At 39.0% G+C, this 19895-nt stretch overlaps 1 protein-coding gene across 1 annotated transcript; it reads right to left on the bottom strand.

Moving 5' to 3' along the window:
- Positions 1-3307: 3307 nt before the first annotated feature.
- LOC124271944 lies at positions 3308-5165 on the bottom strand. The gene is made up of 5 exons (XM_046707114.1): positions 5019-5165; positions 4476-4593; positions 3855-3946; positions 3520-3679; positions 3308-3408 (listed from the first exon to the last, which is right to left on the bottom strand). The coding sequence occupies exons 1-5, from the start codon at positions 5163-5165 to the stop codon at positions 3308-3310; spliced, it is 618 nt and encodes a 205-aa protein (XP_046563070.1).
- Positions 5166-19895: the final 14730 nt, after the last annotated feature.

Genomic DNA, 19895 nt, shown 5'->3' with positions numbered 1-19895 from the left:
TTCGCACATAGAATAAAATAACAGTGGTTATAAAAAATAATGGTTACATTTATTTAAATTAAAGTACTAGCTATATACATGGAAATGGAAGTGTCAAGTTCAAATAATTACACAATAATTATTCACTTTTCTGAGTAATTCTTTCTGACGATTGTACCTGGTTACATTTCAGAAACAATGATATTGCAAACTCATCTTAGGAGAAATATATTACATGTAAAATATCATTAATAACAGTATGGACATTGTCGTATCCGTCACATATTGACATGAATATAGACTAGATACGATTCATATCGGATATGTACCTCAAGAGTAGTACTACAAAATATCAATCTTATCTATCACAGATATGCAGTTGTATGAAACATTATATATACATTCAAACTTGATATATCACAGACTTCAGCTTATCGTACATAAACATACAGAGGTCTCCGTATTCATTCTGACAATGTATATATCACACAAAAAACAGCTCTATATATAGTATGACCAGAAATAATTGAGGAATTTTAGGAATATGTTTAAGTGGGATTTCTAGTATAAACAACCTTGACCGGCTATCAAGTGTTTGCTTTCATACAAGAAAGACAACTCCGTTAATCCTTTTCATTAGCTTGTGAAGAGTTATCCCCCTTTGTTTTACTTGCTAGCAGACGACATTTTCAGTGATCCTCAGTATGGATGATTTAGAGAAGAGGAAGTTGATTTTAGAGTATTATAACAAGGACATCAGATCAGCTAAAGTGATTTCAAGTAGAACAGGCATCCCTTTGTCCACTGTTTATCGTGTTTTTGAAAAATATATTGCAAATGGATGCATGGCATTGAGCACCAGGGAAGGTTTGGGGACTTATGAAGGAAAGTGTCAATCAGAAAAATCTGACAAATATTAGCTGAAGCGAAAGAAGAGGTGGTTTCGATATTGGGACGGCATGGACCACGACTTTCTAACTTCTTTGATCAGTTTAGTATGCCCCGCCGCATTGAAGCCTGCATTGCTGCCCATGGCGACTAATGACGAAATACTAACTGTTCAAGCACCTGTCTTTGAATCTAGAGTTATGTTCTGCTAAATATTCGCCACATTAATACGTGAGTAATGAGTGAAAAAGAAAATTACAATCTTTTTGAATTCTCAATAATTTCTGGTTGTACTGTACATATTGTTTGATTCTCACATTACCAGAATGCATTCATATAACATTTTACCATCTGGCACATTTACCATCTCAAGTCAAACTTCTTACTACACTACAGATGAATCCCTGCAAAATTCCTGCATAAATAGGGTTATAATTCATTTGTAGTGAGAATGCATGATCGTAGATTCAACATCTAAAACGAATATTATCAAGAACGAAGTCATTTCAATAAGCATAAGACAGATCGCTGCTAGCGATATCATCACAAATTTGCATAAAGGCCGTTATGTAACGGATAGATTGGCTGCTGAACTGCCAACTTTGTGGGATAGGTGGGGTAGAGGTAGGGGTGGGTTTAGTAGTTGTGGGGTCGGGGACTTGGTACATATGTTTGTACTACATCAAACATGATTAAACTAAGCTTTGAAGGTTGTCATATGCAGCAGACACAATGTCAATTACACAGGCATGTATTACTATCTGCAAGTCAACCCATGCCACGTATTTCGTCCAGTGATACATCTGAGAGTTTGTAATGTAATATACATTAGATCCAAAACTTCACACAGTTGGGATAATGATTCACAGCTTGTCAACAGCTCTGCTGAACTTTTGAGGTCATCAAAGGGCAGCTGAAGATTAGTCAGCAGATAGTTGAAGTAAAACTCAGGGTGCCTGAACGGATAAAAGGTATAGGTTATTTTCCGATCAGAGCCCAGTATTGAAGGAATTCCTGAAGGGTGAATGGGAAATTTCGGAATCAAATGATAAAGTTTGTCATATAATCCTCAGTGCTGGTACCAGACACAACATGCATTTGGAACAACAATGCAACTTCTCTTAATGGAACAGGACATTCAAAGCATTAATTATCTTACATCAGTCACCAGCATCTGAAACGTTATCATATTAACAACTCCTAATCATACAATGTAATTATGGGAAAAATAATGTTCATTTGACATTATTCTGTCGTTCGTGTTTTTTGTAGAAATGGCAGAAGGGTTTGTTTGTTTGTTTGTTTGTTGTTAAACGGCGCTCTCGGCAATATTCCAACCATATGACGGCGGTGTGTAAAAATCGAGTTTGTACCAGACACTCCCTTCTGACAAGGCATGGATTGCTAAAGATCACTTTTAACCCTGATTTACATGAGTAAGGACTCATATCATGGTGCCTGGAACCAAACTTTTGGAGCGAACTGAAATTCGAGCTGGAATTGGGGAAATACACGAGCGTTTCGACATCCCATATATTTAGTAATAGATTGCAACAAGCCTTCTAGCTTACCCTGTGTGAGATACTTCCGCAGGAAACAATAGATCATCCCCAGTCATTTTACGTAGCAACGAGTCACTGCAAAACAAAATGAAAATCAGTTCTGGTTTGATTCATTCAACTTAATTGAGGGATTACCCTCTCCTCTTATATTTTGGGGTTGACGTACTCCAAGAACATATATTTAACCTACATTTACAATCCCAAACAAATGAATATACTGAATAAGAGTGCGTGAGCACGCGGTAGAGTACAGGCACATACTATGATATTTTTTTCAGACAAGTAAATACCAAAGGATATATGTACTTTGTTAATCCTGTCTTCGTGGAGCCAATTCTGACATCCTTTCACTGACCAGTCAGCAAGTGACTGACCTCTTGCAGCGGCAAGGGGAGCTGCTTTCACAACGGGAACTATCTTAGTCTCACCCTGAAGATAAAGCTAAGCAACTGTCTGTGTTATACAATATCACACATAGACTATTCGTAATTAATAACAAGTGTCATGAAAGAATCAACGTTTTGTCAATCAGACACAGAGTATCATCACATTTACCTTTAGCACTAAGAAGAACATTCAGTGTAAGAATATGCATTCCAATAACCGACTTGATACTTGACCTAAGAAATCTATGACCTAAGTGCAGCACCTGCTTGAAGGATAGTCCTCGCTGACTTCTCACGTGTACATTTTGTGCTTTCTATAATGTTTACCTATCAATACACCATCATATTTATGCAACAGTCACCATTACGTCATAACCTTACATCAATTTCATCCAGTGAGCTGCTGAGTCTTCCCATGTTCACCAAGCTCCTTCTGCAAGTTCTGCCATTTCTGATCATACGGGTATTTTCCGCTGAAGTCGAAGAAGAGTTTTAAGTCCCTTTAATCATACCCAACCACCCGTCTGGTTTATACGCCCTCTGCATCAGAAGAGGGACAATCTTCTTCTCCAACGAGAAAGCATACTCAGCCTCTGATATAAAACATGATAAAGATTAATTTTACTCACCATTACATGTAGTCAAAATTGCAACATTCAAACTTATCTAGACCAAACAATGGATTCCTGAAATTGTTGACTCACCTGACCTGCAGTTCTGACTCAGCTTGTACCTCTCCGACATACACACCAACACCACAGAAGCGTTCTGAACGGCCTCCGCCATCGCCTGCAGCGTTGAACCCTCCATGTGATCAACATCCATCCAGATCTTGTACCCTTTCTGGCGCAGTGATTCCTTGATCTATTTTTGAAAAATAATTGCAATATCAATGACATTATACTGAATAATATTTTGTTATCAATTCCGAAAACCAATGGAAAGACACACCTCCTTGTGGTCAATCGACTGGTCACTGAACAACATATAACCTTTTAATGATATGATTGATCAATTCAGAAAACAAATTATAAAATACCTTCAGCACCAGCTTCTGGTCTGTCCACTGGTAACTGATCATCACATGACCTCCATATGACCCACTCCTCCCTTCGAGACCCCCTGTTAATGCTGAAAAAATGTTTATGTTTCACCCTCAAACTTTACTTCAATGTTCATACCACACATCAAAACACATAGGTGATACTGTTTACGATCCTCTATAATTGTAGGATTTCGACCTAAAGTATTGGTATTGGATACCATGATATTTAAAATGACAAATATTCGTAACAGATAAATAAAACACACACTATAAGAAAACCAATTAAGAAAAACGTAAAAATAATTGTAAACATTAAAATTATATACATGAATAAAGTCTAACAAAAATTATGACACAACATAAATAGACAGAAAATAACATATTCAGTGAGATGGAAAACAGTATTTGGCAAATTTAGAGCTTTTCCCAAAACTAATAAAAGCCCCGCTAAGAATTGGGTTACAATTGATATTTAGCAACCCTACTTGACGCAGGAGATTATATACAAAATCGGACAATCAGGTTCACAGCATAATTATCATGATAAGTGTTCCGTTACTTTGTCTAACGTTTAAGTTAGTAAGGCTAATGGTAATATGGTTCGTTGTTACGCACTTGTATTATTGTTTTCCTCCATAGTTAACACCCACAATGCTCCAGCTGCAGCTTTAGAAACGCCTGTAGAAGAGGATGACTTGAGTTCCTGAAGTAGCTGTTGCAACTCTTTATTTTCCTGAAAGAATGGTACTAAACTAAGTATATCACACTATATATATGTGTCTCTACGATGATGTGGTTGCCATTATACATCGGTTTCTTACCTCTGACAGGATTCTATTTGTAGTTCTTCCATTTTACACAGACTACAAAGTAAAGAGGGCATGTCACGCAAGTGTCTTGTCAATACAATACCTGGCTAAACATACGGCTGACAATTTTCCGCAATGGGGAATCCTTCCTTCTTTATACTAATGACGGACGTGTAGTAATAAATATTAAAAATATTTTTATGGCCAGAAGAAGCAACGCATATCAATGATTATGTAATCCACTTAAAAAATATAATATATTTAGTTCTGAACCATGAGAAATGAAAGTGGCAAACGAAGCATTTACTCGAATCTATAAAACCAAACAATCCACTTCCAAGGAACTTACATTGAATATTTCCTTGTTAGTTTTATCAAAAGACAGTTCCCATATACATTTCACGGCATACTCTTTCTCTTCGTCGATCCAAATTTCATAATCTCTGTAAGAATAGGAACGGCCCCTTTTCCCACAGGACCTTCTTGTTGGTGTCATTTTTGGCTAGACCAGTCATCCCATCAACTATCTCCTCCACACTGAAACCAATATAGCGGTGTTCCTCATCCGCCCATGCTTCCTTCAGTATATCGAACAATTGATCAATCACGGTTTTGTCAGCCAGAAGATGTTCACTTTCGGTTTCGTCCACGATGTTGGCAAGAGTAAACAGAGTCTGCAGCTTACCCTCTGGAACAATCGACGTAAGTCATGACTCTCAAGGGTCCGCATCGTTATTAATACTATCAACATAATTAGTGTCAACATGAACATCACATTGCGTTAACTGGAATATAACTTATCTATTATACAAAAGACGTTGGACATGTACAACAGTTAATAAGCAATTGAAAGATGAACAATCATATAGACGAGTGTAAATCCAGTATCTGTTGTTGGTGTTAGTCGAATAGGATTTCTCTATAATTATCACAATCTCGCTTATTAAGCAATAAAGGTATTCGCATTATTAACATTGAACACATACTTTTGTATGAATCTACCCATTAGAATGCTCATCCATTGTTATGTAATGTAAATAATTGATTGTTAAGCAAAGAGAAAGGCAGTCGATCCATGTTTGGTCAACATGATTGAGCTGACCATCCCGTTCAGATCCATTCTTTAATCACGATTTAAACCCCTGACCGGAAGCAATTATCAGGTGCTGTGTAGGTAATATTATAGTCCGTTTGGCTCAGAAGTGGACCGATGAATTGCAATCTAACTCGAAAACTAATAAACATATAATACTCAACGAAACGCCGATCATAATAAAAACATCAAACCAACTCTATGATTTTTTGTGCAAAATCTAAGTCCTAACAATAAACAAGTTGTTTAGCAAACTATCATAAAATATTTACACAGTTCACTATTTGTTACGAGGAAGGAGTACAAAGAAAGAACAATATTGACAATAGTGTTCATCGTTCACAATGAGTGGTATCCGATGTCCACTGGAATTCTCAAAGCTATTTCTTCAAGAACATGTTCGCAAACAGATGTGTAATATTTACCATCTGACCTGCACTGAGATACGGCAGCAGGACGGAAACTGTCCCGAGTTCCCGAAGATGTTGTCTGGTCGCAGGGTTCCTTGAGCAGTTCTGGAGGATGGAAATGGCCGCTTCAAATGTGTTGTCAAGCTCCTGCAACATACATTGACAAAATGTTCACGGTTACGTCTAACTGACGTTGTGTTCATCTTCCATCTGTTCAGTTTTAATCAGTATTAAGTCATAATTTCCGGTTTGTTTCTGTCAACCCATAGCTTGTGTTACGAAGCGACGTGATGGACCTTGTGGTCAGGAGTGGTGCCATATGGAACAAGACTCTTGCTTGACAACGGTACAAGAATCTGTATCGAAACGTCGCACTCACGAAATAAAGAAGTTGTTATCCATAAAAACTTGTTCCATATTGTACGTCTCAACTTCTAAAATGCCACTCAAACAAAGGAGTGGTGCCGTTGTGGACTCCCGACGGTAAGGGGGCGTTCCCTCATATAACATTCACTGTTTTGTCTGGTCGAGACTCGATTATTTATAGTCAAGTCAATCTTCATAATATTCTCGGGGATATTTTAAATAACATCAGTTTAGTATTTCAATTAAAAAATTTAAGCACAAGGCTCGTGCCCAATATGAATTTTGTCATTTGATTGTGTACATTTTCTTTTATCCTGAATGTACTGAATGGTCGTTTTATAGTTTAATGTGTGGGTGTATTCCTGGGACGGATCCAGGATTTTGGAGAAAGTGTACGTGTGTGTGTGTGCGTGTGCGTGTGCGTGTGCGTGTGTGCGTGCGTGCGTGGGGAGGAGGGTGTATTTATGTAAAGTGAGATATCTATTGATGTAGATATGTGGATAATTACATAGATCTAGATAGGTAGGTAGGTAGGTAGGTAGGTAGGTAGGTAGATGATAGATAGATATTATAATTCTTTGAAATTCACAATCAGTAAATATCTCACTGACCTCGTCATCATCGGCGGCATCTTCCACATCCATCTGTTTTAAATCTTCCACGAAATATTTCAGCATCCCAGCTTTGCTCACCTTTTCAGCAAAACTGAGACTACCATCCGTATTGTTCCACACACAATCATTCGGATCATGGATAACTTTTGAGCAACAAGAAGCTGCGTCGCGTCTTCAAAGTCCATCTTTATTGGCCAAATACATAAACCCAAGTGATTTCAGCAGTGTGTCAAATACTGCATTCAACACTTCAGCAGTGTCAGATACCGCTAAGTATTCACCGAGCTTACGACGGTCCGTATCAGCGTAGTCCTCGAAGCCCAGAGATCTCCAGTTGTAGATCCTTGAATATTTCCCAGTCTTCGTGAAAGCATCAGCTTTAAGTTCTTGAATAAGAGTGTCGATTTCGTCAAATTCCGAATTTAAATGTGAAGCATCTTCCCGCAGTTTCTTCATTTCAGCCTCCGTATCCACGCCAGAAGGTACAGAGTTTACTGCTGGTTTCTGAGTGATATCAGTTCCTCCTCGATCAGACTGTGTTTTAGATAAGTTATTCACCGGTTGATTACGAGTATCGCCTGAGCTAGAATTTGCTGCATCAGCAGTTTTGCGGGAGGAGGCCTCTGCATGCTGCTTGTACTGCCCATCTGATTATCTGAAACAATAAGGAATCTGTAGTGCGAATTGAACGTCCTATATATGGTTAAACATGTAACGAATGGTGGTAGCTTAGTGGTTTACAGCGTTCGCTCGTCGCACCGTAGGCAAAGGTTCTATTCCTTCCTTATTTGGTTATACTGAGTGGTGGTAGCCAAGTTGTTATAGACAAGGGTTCGATTCCTCATATGAGAACAATAACACTTGGTACAGCTGGGATATTGTTCAAAGCGACGTTAACATTATTGATTTGCTGAATGGCATGTCGACCACGGGGACGTCCATCACGTACGGAGAGTATTATACGAGCGCTTCAATCAATGTCTCTCGTGTAATTTGCCAGATTTGTTTCACTGATCGTTAAATACGACTACGTAATATTGGTTTCATAATCTCCAGATAAAACCGGAGACTTGCATAACTGCATCAGTGTACACACATTTCAGCTCTGGATTATGAGGCAAGATCGCAGGCAATGCATGCTTCTAATCAATATTCAATACATATAGATTTCTACATTGGAACATTTCTCCTTGATTTGCCGTTATACAAGATGTGTGTTAAACTGCGGATGTGTGTTAAACTGCTTGGGTTTTTCAATCTGCCACAATCGATCTCAAACGAAAATTGTTTATCCCCGCTGTTATAGCATTGCACCACAATATCTCAGCATGTCATCCGACATTTAAACAGCAACCAAATCACAGCTTCACCAGGGTAACACGATCTCTCTCCACTTACCTAATAAATTATGGGTCCACGCTTACATATTCCATGTGATTTCAGAGATTATGTAGGTCAAACATGGCCGACTGCATGCTTTTCCCCAAACACACCGCTGTCAAGATCCGAAAGAAGTGTTGTTATTTGTCATTCCTCACCATGGCAACGAGTACACAAAGCTCTGACAGCGAACCGTCGGGGCTGAGAGCACACGAACTCAAGTAAAGATCAGACTTAAGCTATTCATAGTGTTTGTTTATGTGTGCGTGTGTGTATTTAGTCTGAATGACATAGTTGTACTACGATAACTCATATAACTGGTATTTCATTCACGCCGCTTTTTTCCTTATCTTATGAAGTGTTAAGTTTTTCTAACTCCTATCTGTGTTTTTCTTTTTCTATATTTGATACCACACGGTCGTATTCATCATTGGACAGATTTGGGGACGATACTAATTGATCTACTGACATAATTGAATTCTTCTACTAAAGGGGCAGTGGGGCAGCCAAAGCCTGGTGATTAAAACGTTAACTCAAGACACGGGTCTGATTCCCCATTAGCGGGTAGAATGTGTGAAGCTCCACGGTGTCACCCGCCGTGGTATTGCGGGAGTATTGTCATACTGGCATATCATCCCCTTTACATATTCAAGTGCCTTGCGCCTACTCATCATCGCCATGTTTTCGATGTCGTATCACGATTATTTGAAACTTTACTATGATGATGTGGGGCGGTGGGTAGCCTAGTGGTTAAAGCCTTCGCTCGTCACGCCGAATACCCGGGTTCGAACCCCCGCCATGGGTACAATGTGTGAAGCTCATTTCAGGTGTGAAGCTACGAAATAGAAATGGCTGATAATCAGACACGATACTGGTCGCTGCGGATCAGGTTTAAAACATTAATTGTGTGTGATCAGACATGATTGTTTCTTTATAGACACTAACGACTGATTGTTGGCGACCATAAATAACATTTATTAAGCTGCCGATCACACGTTCTATTGATTTTTAAATGAAATGATTGTTATAGATCGGAAATAATATCGGTAGCTGATCATCAGCAAAATTGTTTGTAGTTGGGTATAGAGAATTCGTGATTGTAATGTTGCTGGATCCCATCAACCCTTAAAGTTGCCGATCAACCGATCAACCATTGTATCCATGGTTGACGAGTCAAGTGTGTTTTACATTAAGGTCCATAGATAAAACCGAATGCCAACAACAGAATCTGTCCAACTAAGTCCATTCACAACACAAACACAAAGCTTCGAACAAACTATTTCAGAACCATTACTCGGTACAACCTGCCCTAGCTGGATTTACACCATTCCTTCCAGCTCTTAGCAAGCTTTAGACAATCTAGGTATAAATTAAAATAATATGTATTCTACGGTTTAAGATACAGCGGTATGTTTAAGGTACTTTGAATGTTTTGAAGCTTTACGTACCCCACAGTGAGTACGATAAGAACAGTTGCCTAATAGCATGGTTTGAATTCCAATACTAGTCTACTCCGAATATGTTTTTTACGTTAGTAAGTACCATTCCCTTTGCTCGTGGGTTTTACTAAACTGGTAAACATCTAAGGCCCTCATCACTTCCTCATTGAACAGCCAGTGGGACTAGGGCAGCCTAATGGTTCAAGCGTCAGCTCATCACGCTGATGACCCGGGTTCGATTCCCCAAATGAGTACAACCTGTGAAGCCCATTTCTGGTGTTTCCATATTATTGCTGGAAAATTGCTGAAAGTGGCGTAAAACCATACTCACTCTCATTGAACTGCCATGCTGTGATCTGACTGAAATACTGTTCAAAACTCTTAAGTGTATTACATTTTGTGTCCAAATATATTAAAATGACAATAAAATATCTCCGTTAGGCTTCCTCGTTGTCTTCGTTAACCATTTAATAAGACGGGGAACCGTCTAACATGGCAAAGCATTATTCAGTCCCTATTCAGGGAGGCTGGTTGTCGATTTTGTCGACCACAGAGTAGACAATTGACGAGTCACCCGTCTCTGCGTTTTGCTGGTTCAACAGGTTTAAATATGTGTGCAGTAAATGTCTGATTCGTCTCTGATCGCCTCACACCGTATCTACCATTCATATACGTGGGACTTGATACGTTTGGTCCGTGGGAAATTACAACACGCCGTCCCTCGAGGTGGGTAATCGAACAAGGTATCCTCCCTAAACGCAGGCCCGTTAAAACAACACTTGTTATGGTTGGTTGTATCCGTGATTAGTAGGCTGTACCTTGATCAACAAAAATGTTATCGCCCATGCAGATATGTAGCAAGTGATCCTTTATTTCATCAATATTTCTATTTAATCAATAATATCTAAAAGTTGTTACAAAATGCATTGCAGGTGGTTGTCCTCCTGTTGGCTGATGACGTTACTTCAAATCTCACTGCTCGGTCATCACTAGGTGGATGGTTGTGTTCTGACGTGCCACGAACATTGTCTCTGACTGTTGCTCATTTGCATGATCTGTCCACACACCTACAGGGTATTAAGAGGTGGGTAATAGAACAAGGTATCCTCCTAAACGCAGACCTCCCACAACGCAGACCCGTTAAAACAACACTAGTGATGGTCGGTTGCATCCGTGATTAGTAGGCTGTACCCATGATTAAGAAAAATGGGTATCGCCCATGCGGCATTGTAGCAAGTGATCCTTTATTTCATCAATATTTATTTAATCAATAATATTAAACAGTTCTTACATTCGTTTGACAATGAGATGGGGACACTTTCGCTTTGTCGAGTGTGAAATTCACAATACTTTCTCCTGTGACATCATAGGCCAGTGGAAAAGGTCGAAAACCCGGACATTTTACCTAACAACCAAATTTTATGGATTCATTACGTCATACTATAGGTAACTCCTGGTCAAAACCCAGACAAAAATCAGACATGGGGAAACTTTTTATGAGCCTTCAAACATAGCTCATCCAGTATAGATCAATATGAGGAATTTGACGGTTTTCGTCCAAACAAATGGAATACAGTATGCAGTTTCTGATAAACCATTGATAACAATTACCTTCATATTTGGTAACCATAAGTGTATAGTTAATTCAGAGTTGTCAATATACCAGTGTGACCTTGACCCAAATTTCAAGGTCGCACCAGGCAAAATACCGTGATTACATGAGTTGAGAAAAAATGGCACTGGGGTTTTAACTTTTTATGGTATATTGACGTAAATTGCTGATGCCATTTTGTTTATGCTAAACATGAGATGAAACAGGGATTCCATTCTAATAATAGGAAGACACTCACATTTCAAGGTCACACGTATCATGTCATATCATACCATCTTAATGAGTATCAATCATCGTCACCAAAAGATCCATTGCCACATGCACCTTCACATTTGCAATGGATACTGCATGAAAGCCCCTTTTCACACAACTGCATGGCCGACAGAGTTTATTTTGGGATTTACAGCAGCATCTGACCTCCTTCAATAGATATGCAGGGCAGGGCCAGATCCGTGATAACAGGAATAACATGGCCATTGTCACACTTGAATCCATACTGTGATTTGTTGAGTACTGTTGCTAGATTCTTCCATGTGCTGACTTGTAGATGCACTCTCTGTGAATGGAAAAAGGCAGCACTGCTTGTAGGTGGCATCCTTTCAATACTGATGTATCTTGATGACTTTATGTTCATGAAACGCAGTTCATCAAGTTTCAGGCCGTTCCTGCCACTGTACAGTCCAGCTACATACTGCTCACCAATTTCCCCAATCACCTCTTTTGGAACTGATGCTTCACCAAACATGACATACCTTTCATGAAATCCATGAGCCCAGTTAGTATTTACATACTTAAAGTGTTTGGTTTTTCCAAAACCAAATATGGCTGAAGTTGTGTCGCATCCTGACATGGCATGAACAAAGGGCATCAGCTGGCACATTTGAGTCCCAAGACTCTGCTTTGCCGTGTGTACAGACAGAGTCCGAGATCTGGTCTTCATATACACTTTACTGCCCGGATCAACATGGTATAAGAGTACCACAAAGACATCTGTATCATCAGAAATGACGTGTACAGTATGGTTATCTTGTGCTAACTCCACAGCCTTTCTCACAATCACAATATCGGCATCCCCTTCAACACCAGCATGATGTACGTCAATTCCTGATGTCTGAAGGTGAGAAGAAATCAGGTTGATGATTTGCTGCTTGTTTTTCTTGTTGCAAAGAAAGCCTGCTGAATCTCCTGGAACAGGTGTTGTTGCTAATACAGCGATATCTGGCATTGCTGACCTGAACTGTTTCCTCCTCATCTGTTCCTGATCTTTGGTAGTGTGAACTTCGTAACTATCAAACACAACTGTTACTTTACAGTCTCTGTTGAATCTGTGGGACACAGCACTGACATAAGAGGTACACACATCTGCCATAGTTCCTACCTTTGGCCACTTCAGCTGTTGAAGCAGGGCACATCCATCAATGATCACATATTCTGGCTGACTACTGTCTTGCATTACAATATCTGGGTACAAATCTGTGATGCAGTTGACAAGTTGTGACTTAGTGGATTTTCTCATGGTACCATCATCATGGAACAGAGACGGTGAGACAGAAGCCAGCTCATATGAGAAGACTAAGGGGGGTGGTGGGCCAGATGAATATGCGATTGAGAGGAGTCGTTGATAAAGCTCTGTTGATGATATGTGGACTTTTTCCCCATTTGTGAGGAGTGAGAGATTTTTCATTACCTCTAAAGTAACAACCTGACTGCTCCTTTTGAAAACAACCTCACCAAAGGTGCGATTTGTCAGTGCTGATTGAATTCTGGATCCAACTTCAATCAGTGAGTCAACATTCACTCTTGCATCCGCAATGACACCTGTCGAGATGTTGCGGAGTTCGCATCCATCAACACTGAATGGGTTGTGAATCCTGAGATAGTCAAGCAGTTTCATCATGTCCTTGTAGTCCTGTTTCACTCGTCCTGGATTGATTTCACGGTGATGATCTGCCCAATATTTAGAGACATTGCTCAGTTGCCTCAACTCTTCTGTATACTGAGCTACAACATGTGCGGAAAGCAGCCATCTTGTCCTCGCACTATCCTTGTGTGTTATGTTAATAAGTCCACCTTGTGTTTTGCCAGACCTCATAAGCGACTGTTCAATCGTCATGTCGGACCATGTACCACTCCAGAAAAGCTGTTGGTTCCTGTGTACAGTGAATAGACCTTCAGATAGTGGTTTCATTAGACAGGGACAAGGGTTGATGAAATCCTGGATGTACAGCCTACAGTATTTCGCATAGTTATTGTGTCCCAGTGCAGCAAACCATGGAAGCATGTCTTGACATGATTTCAGGTGTAGTAGCCAGTTTCCTGTGCGCTCCGCTCTAATGAATGTGCATATGATGGAAACAAATTCCATGAACTGAAACCATAACCGTGCTGTTCTGGATTTTTGTAATATCATCTTTTCTTTCGACAGTGTTTAGGATGGAGATGAGTGATGTAGAACTAATGTCATCAACACTGACAGTATGGTCTGACAGATCCTTCACAATCTTCTCCACTTCTAGGAGCATATCATCATCTGATTTTATGGAATCATTGAAGTGTTCAGGTGTGTCACACTCACTGTCGACAGTTTGCTGATTATCAAAGAGCAAAATGTGCAATGCGGCTGATGTTAAGAGACAAGCCCTCACTGTCTTGCTGTAGGACTTTCCTTCGAACATCTTAGGAATAGAGTTTGTTGCATACACACGACCATAGCTCCTCCATGCCTGAAAACTGCATACTTTTACATCCTGCTCCAAGAAAGGACATCAACTGATGGAACCCACCAAGACGTAACTTCACATGAGCAAATTCCAGTGGATGCTCTGTCTTAATCTTGAATGCTTTGGCATAGAGAGGCTGGTCGAAGGTAAGTAGGGCACAACACTGTCCAACTTTCTGTCTCTGATTATCCACAAACACCATGGTTGAATAAACTGCTTCAAATGTTTGTAGACTCAGTGGTATCATCGGATGATACAATATTTTGGATTGGTGGAAGTCACCCATTACAATGTCTGCCATGAATCCTTGCCATCCAGGTGTAATCTGACTTCGAAAATTTGACAACATCCAAAGGGTGTCTTGAAGTTTGAAATCCTGTAGTTTTGGAACCTCTACAGATGGTAATGAGGAAAACTTCAGCTTTGACATGTGGTTAGTTTGGGGACTCAGATAGGGCTGTATGTTATTGAATTCTCCAGCAGGCAAAATGTCACTTGCAAGTAGCTTCTTTTTCTGTACAGTTGTTTTAGTTTGTGATGATGGTGTTTGGCAAGTAATGATGCCCATGACATGTGTAGAATCATGACCACTTGTTGTATCCTCATTGTAATCAAAATTGTCTGCAACCCACTGGCAGTAACCCCTTTGATCACTTGTATCAATGCCAGGATGTAGGTCAAACACAGATTCACTAGTCACTGCAGATCTTTCAAAGTCCAAAACTTGATCATATGATATTGTCATACCAAGAACAGACAGGGCATTCAGTAGAACCTTTGATCGTGTAGTTTGATGAACAAACAGACCAGACGCAAGTAACAGTGGGGATTGGTAAGAGTTTTGGGTACATGCATGCATGATTATATGACACAGAGAAACTATTTGAAGCTTCACCCTCCTGTGGATTTCACTTGAGTTTGATTTTCCAAAAAGACTATGCATGAAAGTCAAGAGCAGTTTGGGTATTTGGCTTTCCAAATGTTCAATGTTGATATCATCTGGAGATGGATAGCAGTCACCATTGGGCCCTCAGTTCCATTAGGATGCTTCTCAATGTTTTCCCCATATGCTTTGCTTCTTTGTATATCTCTTCTTCATCAGAAGGATCATCATCAATGTAATTTTCATGTAAGATTGAAGCTGCTGTACTGGTGAAAGTGTACACATTTTCTCTTCCATCAATCTCAGTAATATTTAGATTTTCTCCAAAATGATGCTGTAGTTTTCGCTTGAGATGTTTATCACTGTATGGAATTGTGTCCTCTGTAAGAAATGAAGCAAGTATGCGACTGAGGTCGTTGATGGTGTATTGTGTTCCTGTTTGGGTGTTTAAAACTTGACATAATTTCTTTGAATGCTTCCAGCATTGCAAGAGTTCAGATTCCTTGAATTCTCTTTGCTGTTTCCACTACCCAAGAGAAATAACTGCATACAATGGCGATTGTAAACAGCCTCAACAGCTCTGATGTCACCTGCACATACAATTCTTGAATGTATACTTACAGCTTGTGGATCTGTTCGCTTAGAGCATGCTTCAAGAAGTGTAGATTGAAGTGTACTTGATTTCTCAGAATTATTCACTATTTCAACACTACTTACTCCTTCACGGTTAGGATGTTTTTAATCTTGTTAAAGTCAATTTGTCCACAACAGATCAGGCAGTTTGTTTTATAACTGAATGTATTATCTGACTTCCGAAGAATTCTGCAGCTTTGTTCAGGTCCATTGGTACTCTTTTACATGATGCTATAATATTTTTTGGTTGAAGTGTATGCCTTTCTGCATCCCTCATGAACTCTGAAGATCTGTGATTCTGAATTACTAAATGATTTAAATTTTCATCTCCTCTCTTCTGTGATGCAGCTAAAATGGAATCAAGTCCTTTCGGTGTAACATTAACATCAGCGCCACGTTGATTACAGATGAGGCATTCCAAACCTGAAAAAATATTTGAATTGATCAACGTTATTTATCAATTTATTTAAGATGAAGCCATTTCAGAAAAATCTACAAAAAATTCAAGAGCAACAAAACTGTATCTATCCTAATCTCAAAATTTCTTGTGAATCTGTCAATCTAACAACATTATCATGATAACAAGGTATATGGTCAATGCTCACTGTTTTCCATGGTTGTCATGCCATGTGCGTGAAGATTTCTTGTGCAAAAGTTGAGCAATCCAAACCTGAAATAAATGTTGAACAATTAATATTGTTTATAAATATTTATAAATTTTCGTAATTCATGAATGAATAATGTTTAACGAAAACAAATTAATTAATCTACCTCCAACAGTCAACTGAAATACAACTTTGTTACATATATCCATTCACTGATCATCATAGCAATGAATAATTTCATGAATACTCACTTTTTCACGCTCTTTTTGCGAAGATCCACTATTTTAGTCCCTCATAGCAGATGCCATGTTACCTGCCATATTGTTTCCATCACTTCTGTGAAAAGTAAAGTAATGTATTAAATGAACAAATTTATTAATTGATTTAAATTCTTTTAATTAAAACATAATCAGAAAATATCATCTGTCAGTTGTTAATCACAGGGGAAGCGATGAGATTAGACTTTAGGCATTTCCATGCTTACTAATAACTCATTTGACTAGAGATTGGCAATATTTACAGGTATTGATGGGAATCTTAACTAAATGATACTCTCCATGCATAGGTGTTAAAACCATTGTAAAGCTCACTCTAATTTTAGCCATATTTTATTACTTCACAATGTCAGTTGGTAATCCAACAGAGGTTCATATCATTAGAATATGGTTTTAGGAGAATAGTATCTTTGCTTCAACAACAAAAAATAGTCCCTTTTAACACAGCATTTTCTCTTTGCAAATTGATTTTTCCTCAAGTTTGATAGTACATAATGGCATAGAAAGCAATAATCAATACTTAAAATTATTTGTTACTGACAAAATCACAAGAAATGTGCAATTTAATGTACCTTTATAACATAGCAGTCAACTGAAATATTCCACTTAGTTTGTTACAATATCAAGTGTATTTACTGTACTAAACCAAGGTATACCATCATAATAACAAGGCAAATGTTCAATACTCACTGTTTTCCATTGTTGTCAGGCTTTTAAAAGTCTGTGATGCACGCTTGCACAAGTTACAGCTGCAGGCTCATACATCTAGCAGACGACATGGTGGCTGCCATATTGTTTTTCATAGCAACATGCTTGTACTTTCCGCACAACTCGTTATTATATGTGAATGCATTTTCAGACTTGCACCTCAAACTTTATTACACTGTAACAAAGTTTCCCCAAGGCTGATTTTGTCTGGGTTTTTTATAATGCATTCTCCATGATAGTATATTAATTTAAAACATAAATTTGGTTGTTAGGTTAAATGTCCGGGTTAAATATTTTTGGGGGCTTTTTCTACTGGCCTAATCATGCAACTTCACATACGCTGCAGCTCGGATAGCATATTTAGGGGCATCCGAGGAAGATATGCAGCTCTGCAGTAGTAGAATCTGTGAAGCCAATGTGTCTGGGAATAAATACATTCTCCAATGTTTTCAAAGAATCACACCAAGTGCGCCATTCAGCGTGATAGACATCAGGAAGAGGTTCATCCCATCGGTCGTTGTAGACATCAGATTTCTGAACAAGATATTTCCTTTAATAACAACAGAAGACAAGAAACCAACTGGATTATAGAGGCTTTGAAGTGTGGATAATATACCTCTTCTGGTGAAAGGTTTGCTGTCAAGTGATACTTGAAATGTGAAAGCATCACGAGTCAAGTCCCAACACATTCCTAAGCTTCTCTGGAGTGGAGGATTTTCAGTTTGTAGGTCAAGATACTTGATGTCTTTGGCCAAATCTTCTTGAGGAAATGCAGAGAACATTTTGATGCTATTTGAGGCAACCTTATGCAGTCTCAAGTTATCACCTTCTTTCAGAGCTTTCTGAGTTCTCTGCATTAAGCTTATGACTGTCTCCTCTGTATTCTTTGACAATAAGGCATCATCAACATAGAAATCAGCATTCACAAATTTTCTGACATCATCTTCAGCAGTTCCTACTGATTTCCTCAAACCGTAGTTGCTACTGCCGGCAATGGTGTGTTACCAAATACATGGGCGGTCATTCGGTATTCGATGATTTCATTCTCTGGATTACTGTCCTCATACCAGATACATCTCAGATAATCTCTGTGTTCTTATTTTACCTTGAAACAGTAAAACATTTGTTCTACGTCTGCTGTCAGAGCGATGGGTGAAATTCGAAATCCCAGTAAAATACCCAGAAGATTGTTTGCTAGATTTGGACCGGTGAGTGACTGTGCAGACGAGTCTGGTGTTTCGGATGGTAGACTCCAAACAAAGGAAGATACTAGCGCTCTTGATCATTTTTGAGTGGCGGTGCAATTTCTGCATGTCCATTGTCGATCACTTCTTCATGAAGGTTATCATATGATCGCGCTTGACTGGATCCTTGTGCAATACTAGCATCTAGTACTTTAGCACGATGAATTGCCTGCGATATATTACATGAAAATCAAAATGGCAGAGGCGCAGTCCAGTTTCCTTCAGAGTTCTTACAAAACTCAGTGTTCATGATATTCAAGAATGTGTTGTCTTCTACAGACAGAGCTGACTGTTCATCTTCAACAGTTCTTTGAAAAACGTCCTGGCCTATGTCACAAAAACTTTTCTTCAGTTCGAAATTGTTCGGGCATGGCTTCATGATAGTAGCAAGACTGCCTCTCAGTATGTGCACTTTTTGACAGTTATATAGTCTGTTTTGTGTACTTTGCCTAAACAGACCTCTCCAACGATCACGAAACCGAGATTAAACTTCTGAGCAAATGGTAAACTGGGAGGTTCTATTCTCTGTTCAGGCACATGGTGCGCGGTAGGCACGTCTCGTTCAATGATCGGAGGTGTAGGAATGTCCTCGCGCATATCAGGGATATGGTTGCATTCAATAGTCACTGGTAAGTTTAATGAGGAAGATCCGTGGAAAGACTGAACTACATATCCTGTCGTCCGTTGTCCACTAAGGGTAACGTAACCAGCACATGATTCCAGCGTGTACTCAACCAAATTTCCGCTTTCATTGAAACTGCCGAATAGTTCAGTCATGGTAATAGTATGATTGCTTTGATCGTCCAAAACAGCATAAGTCTAGATAAATTGTTCAGGCATATCTTTAGGAAACACTTTTTTACGATGAGCACAGTCTGAGCACAAGATTTTCCGCCAATTAGGTTGTCACAGATCTGAGCACAGCTGTTTGTTATATATATATTTATTTCTGGTACTGAAAGGCCACAGGCCTGTAGTACAATGCATTTATAAATCAATATTTACACGCACGGATAATATACATGAAGAAGGGAAAATAATCAACTTTAGGTTACATTGTGTTCTGAGATATATTCTGTCCTAAACAACATGGCATAGTAAACAAACATGGACAAGTTTTGAAGTATAGTATGGGTTTTGTTATTCAACAATGCTGAGAATTTATAAAGGTTTGATGGGCACAATAATATTTTTAATATACAACTTTCTGATGGAATTATAAGCAGGGCAAATTAAAAGAAAAT

Source organism: Haliotis rubra, unplaced genomic scaffold, assembly GCF_003918875.1.
Source record: "Haliotis rubra isolate DU_JTF1 unplaced genomic scaffold, ASM391887v1 Scf1646, whole genome shotgun sequence".
NCBI classification, from domain to species: domain Eukaryota; kingdom Metazoa; phylum Mollusca; class Gastropoda; order Lepetellida; family Haliotidae; genus Haliotis; species Haliotis rubra.
Note: the sequence above shows the minus strand (reverse complement) of the source record. Positions and strands in the feature narration are given on the sequence as shown.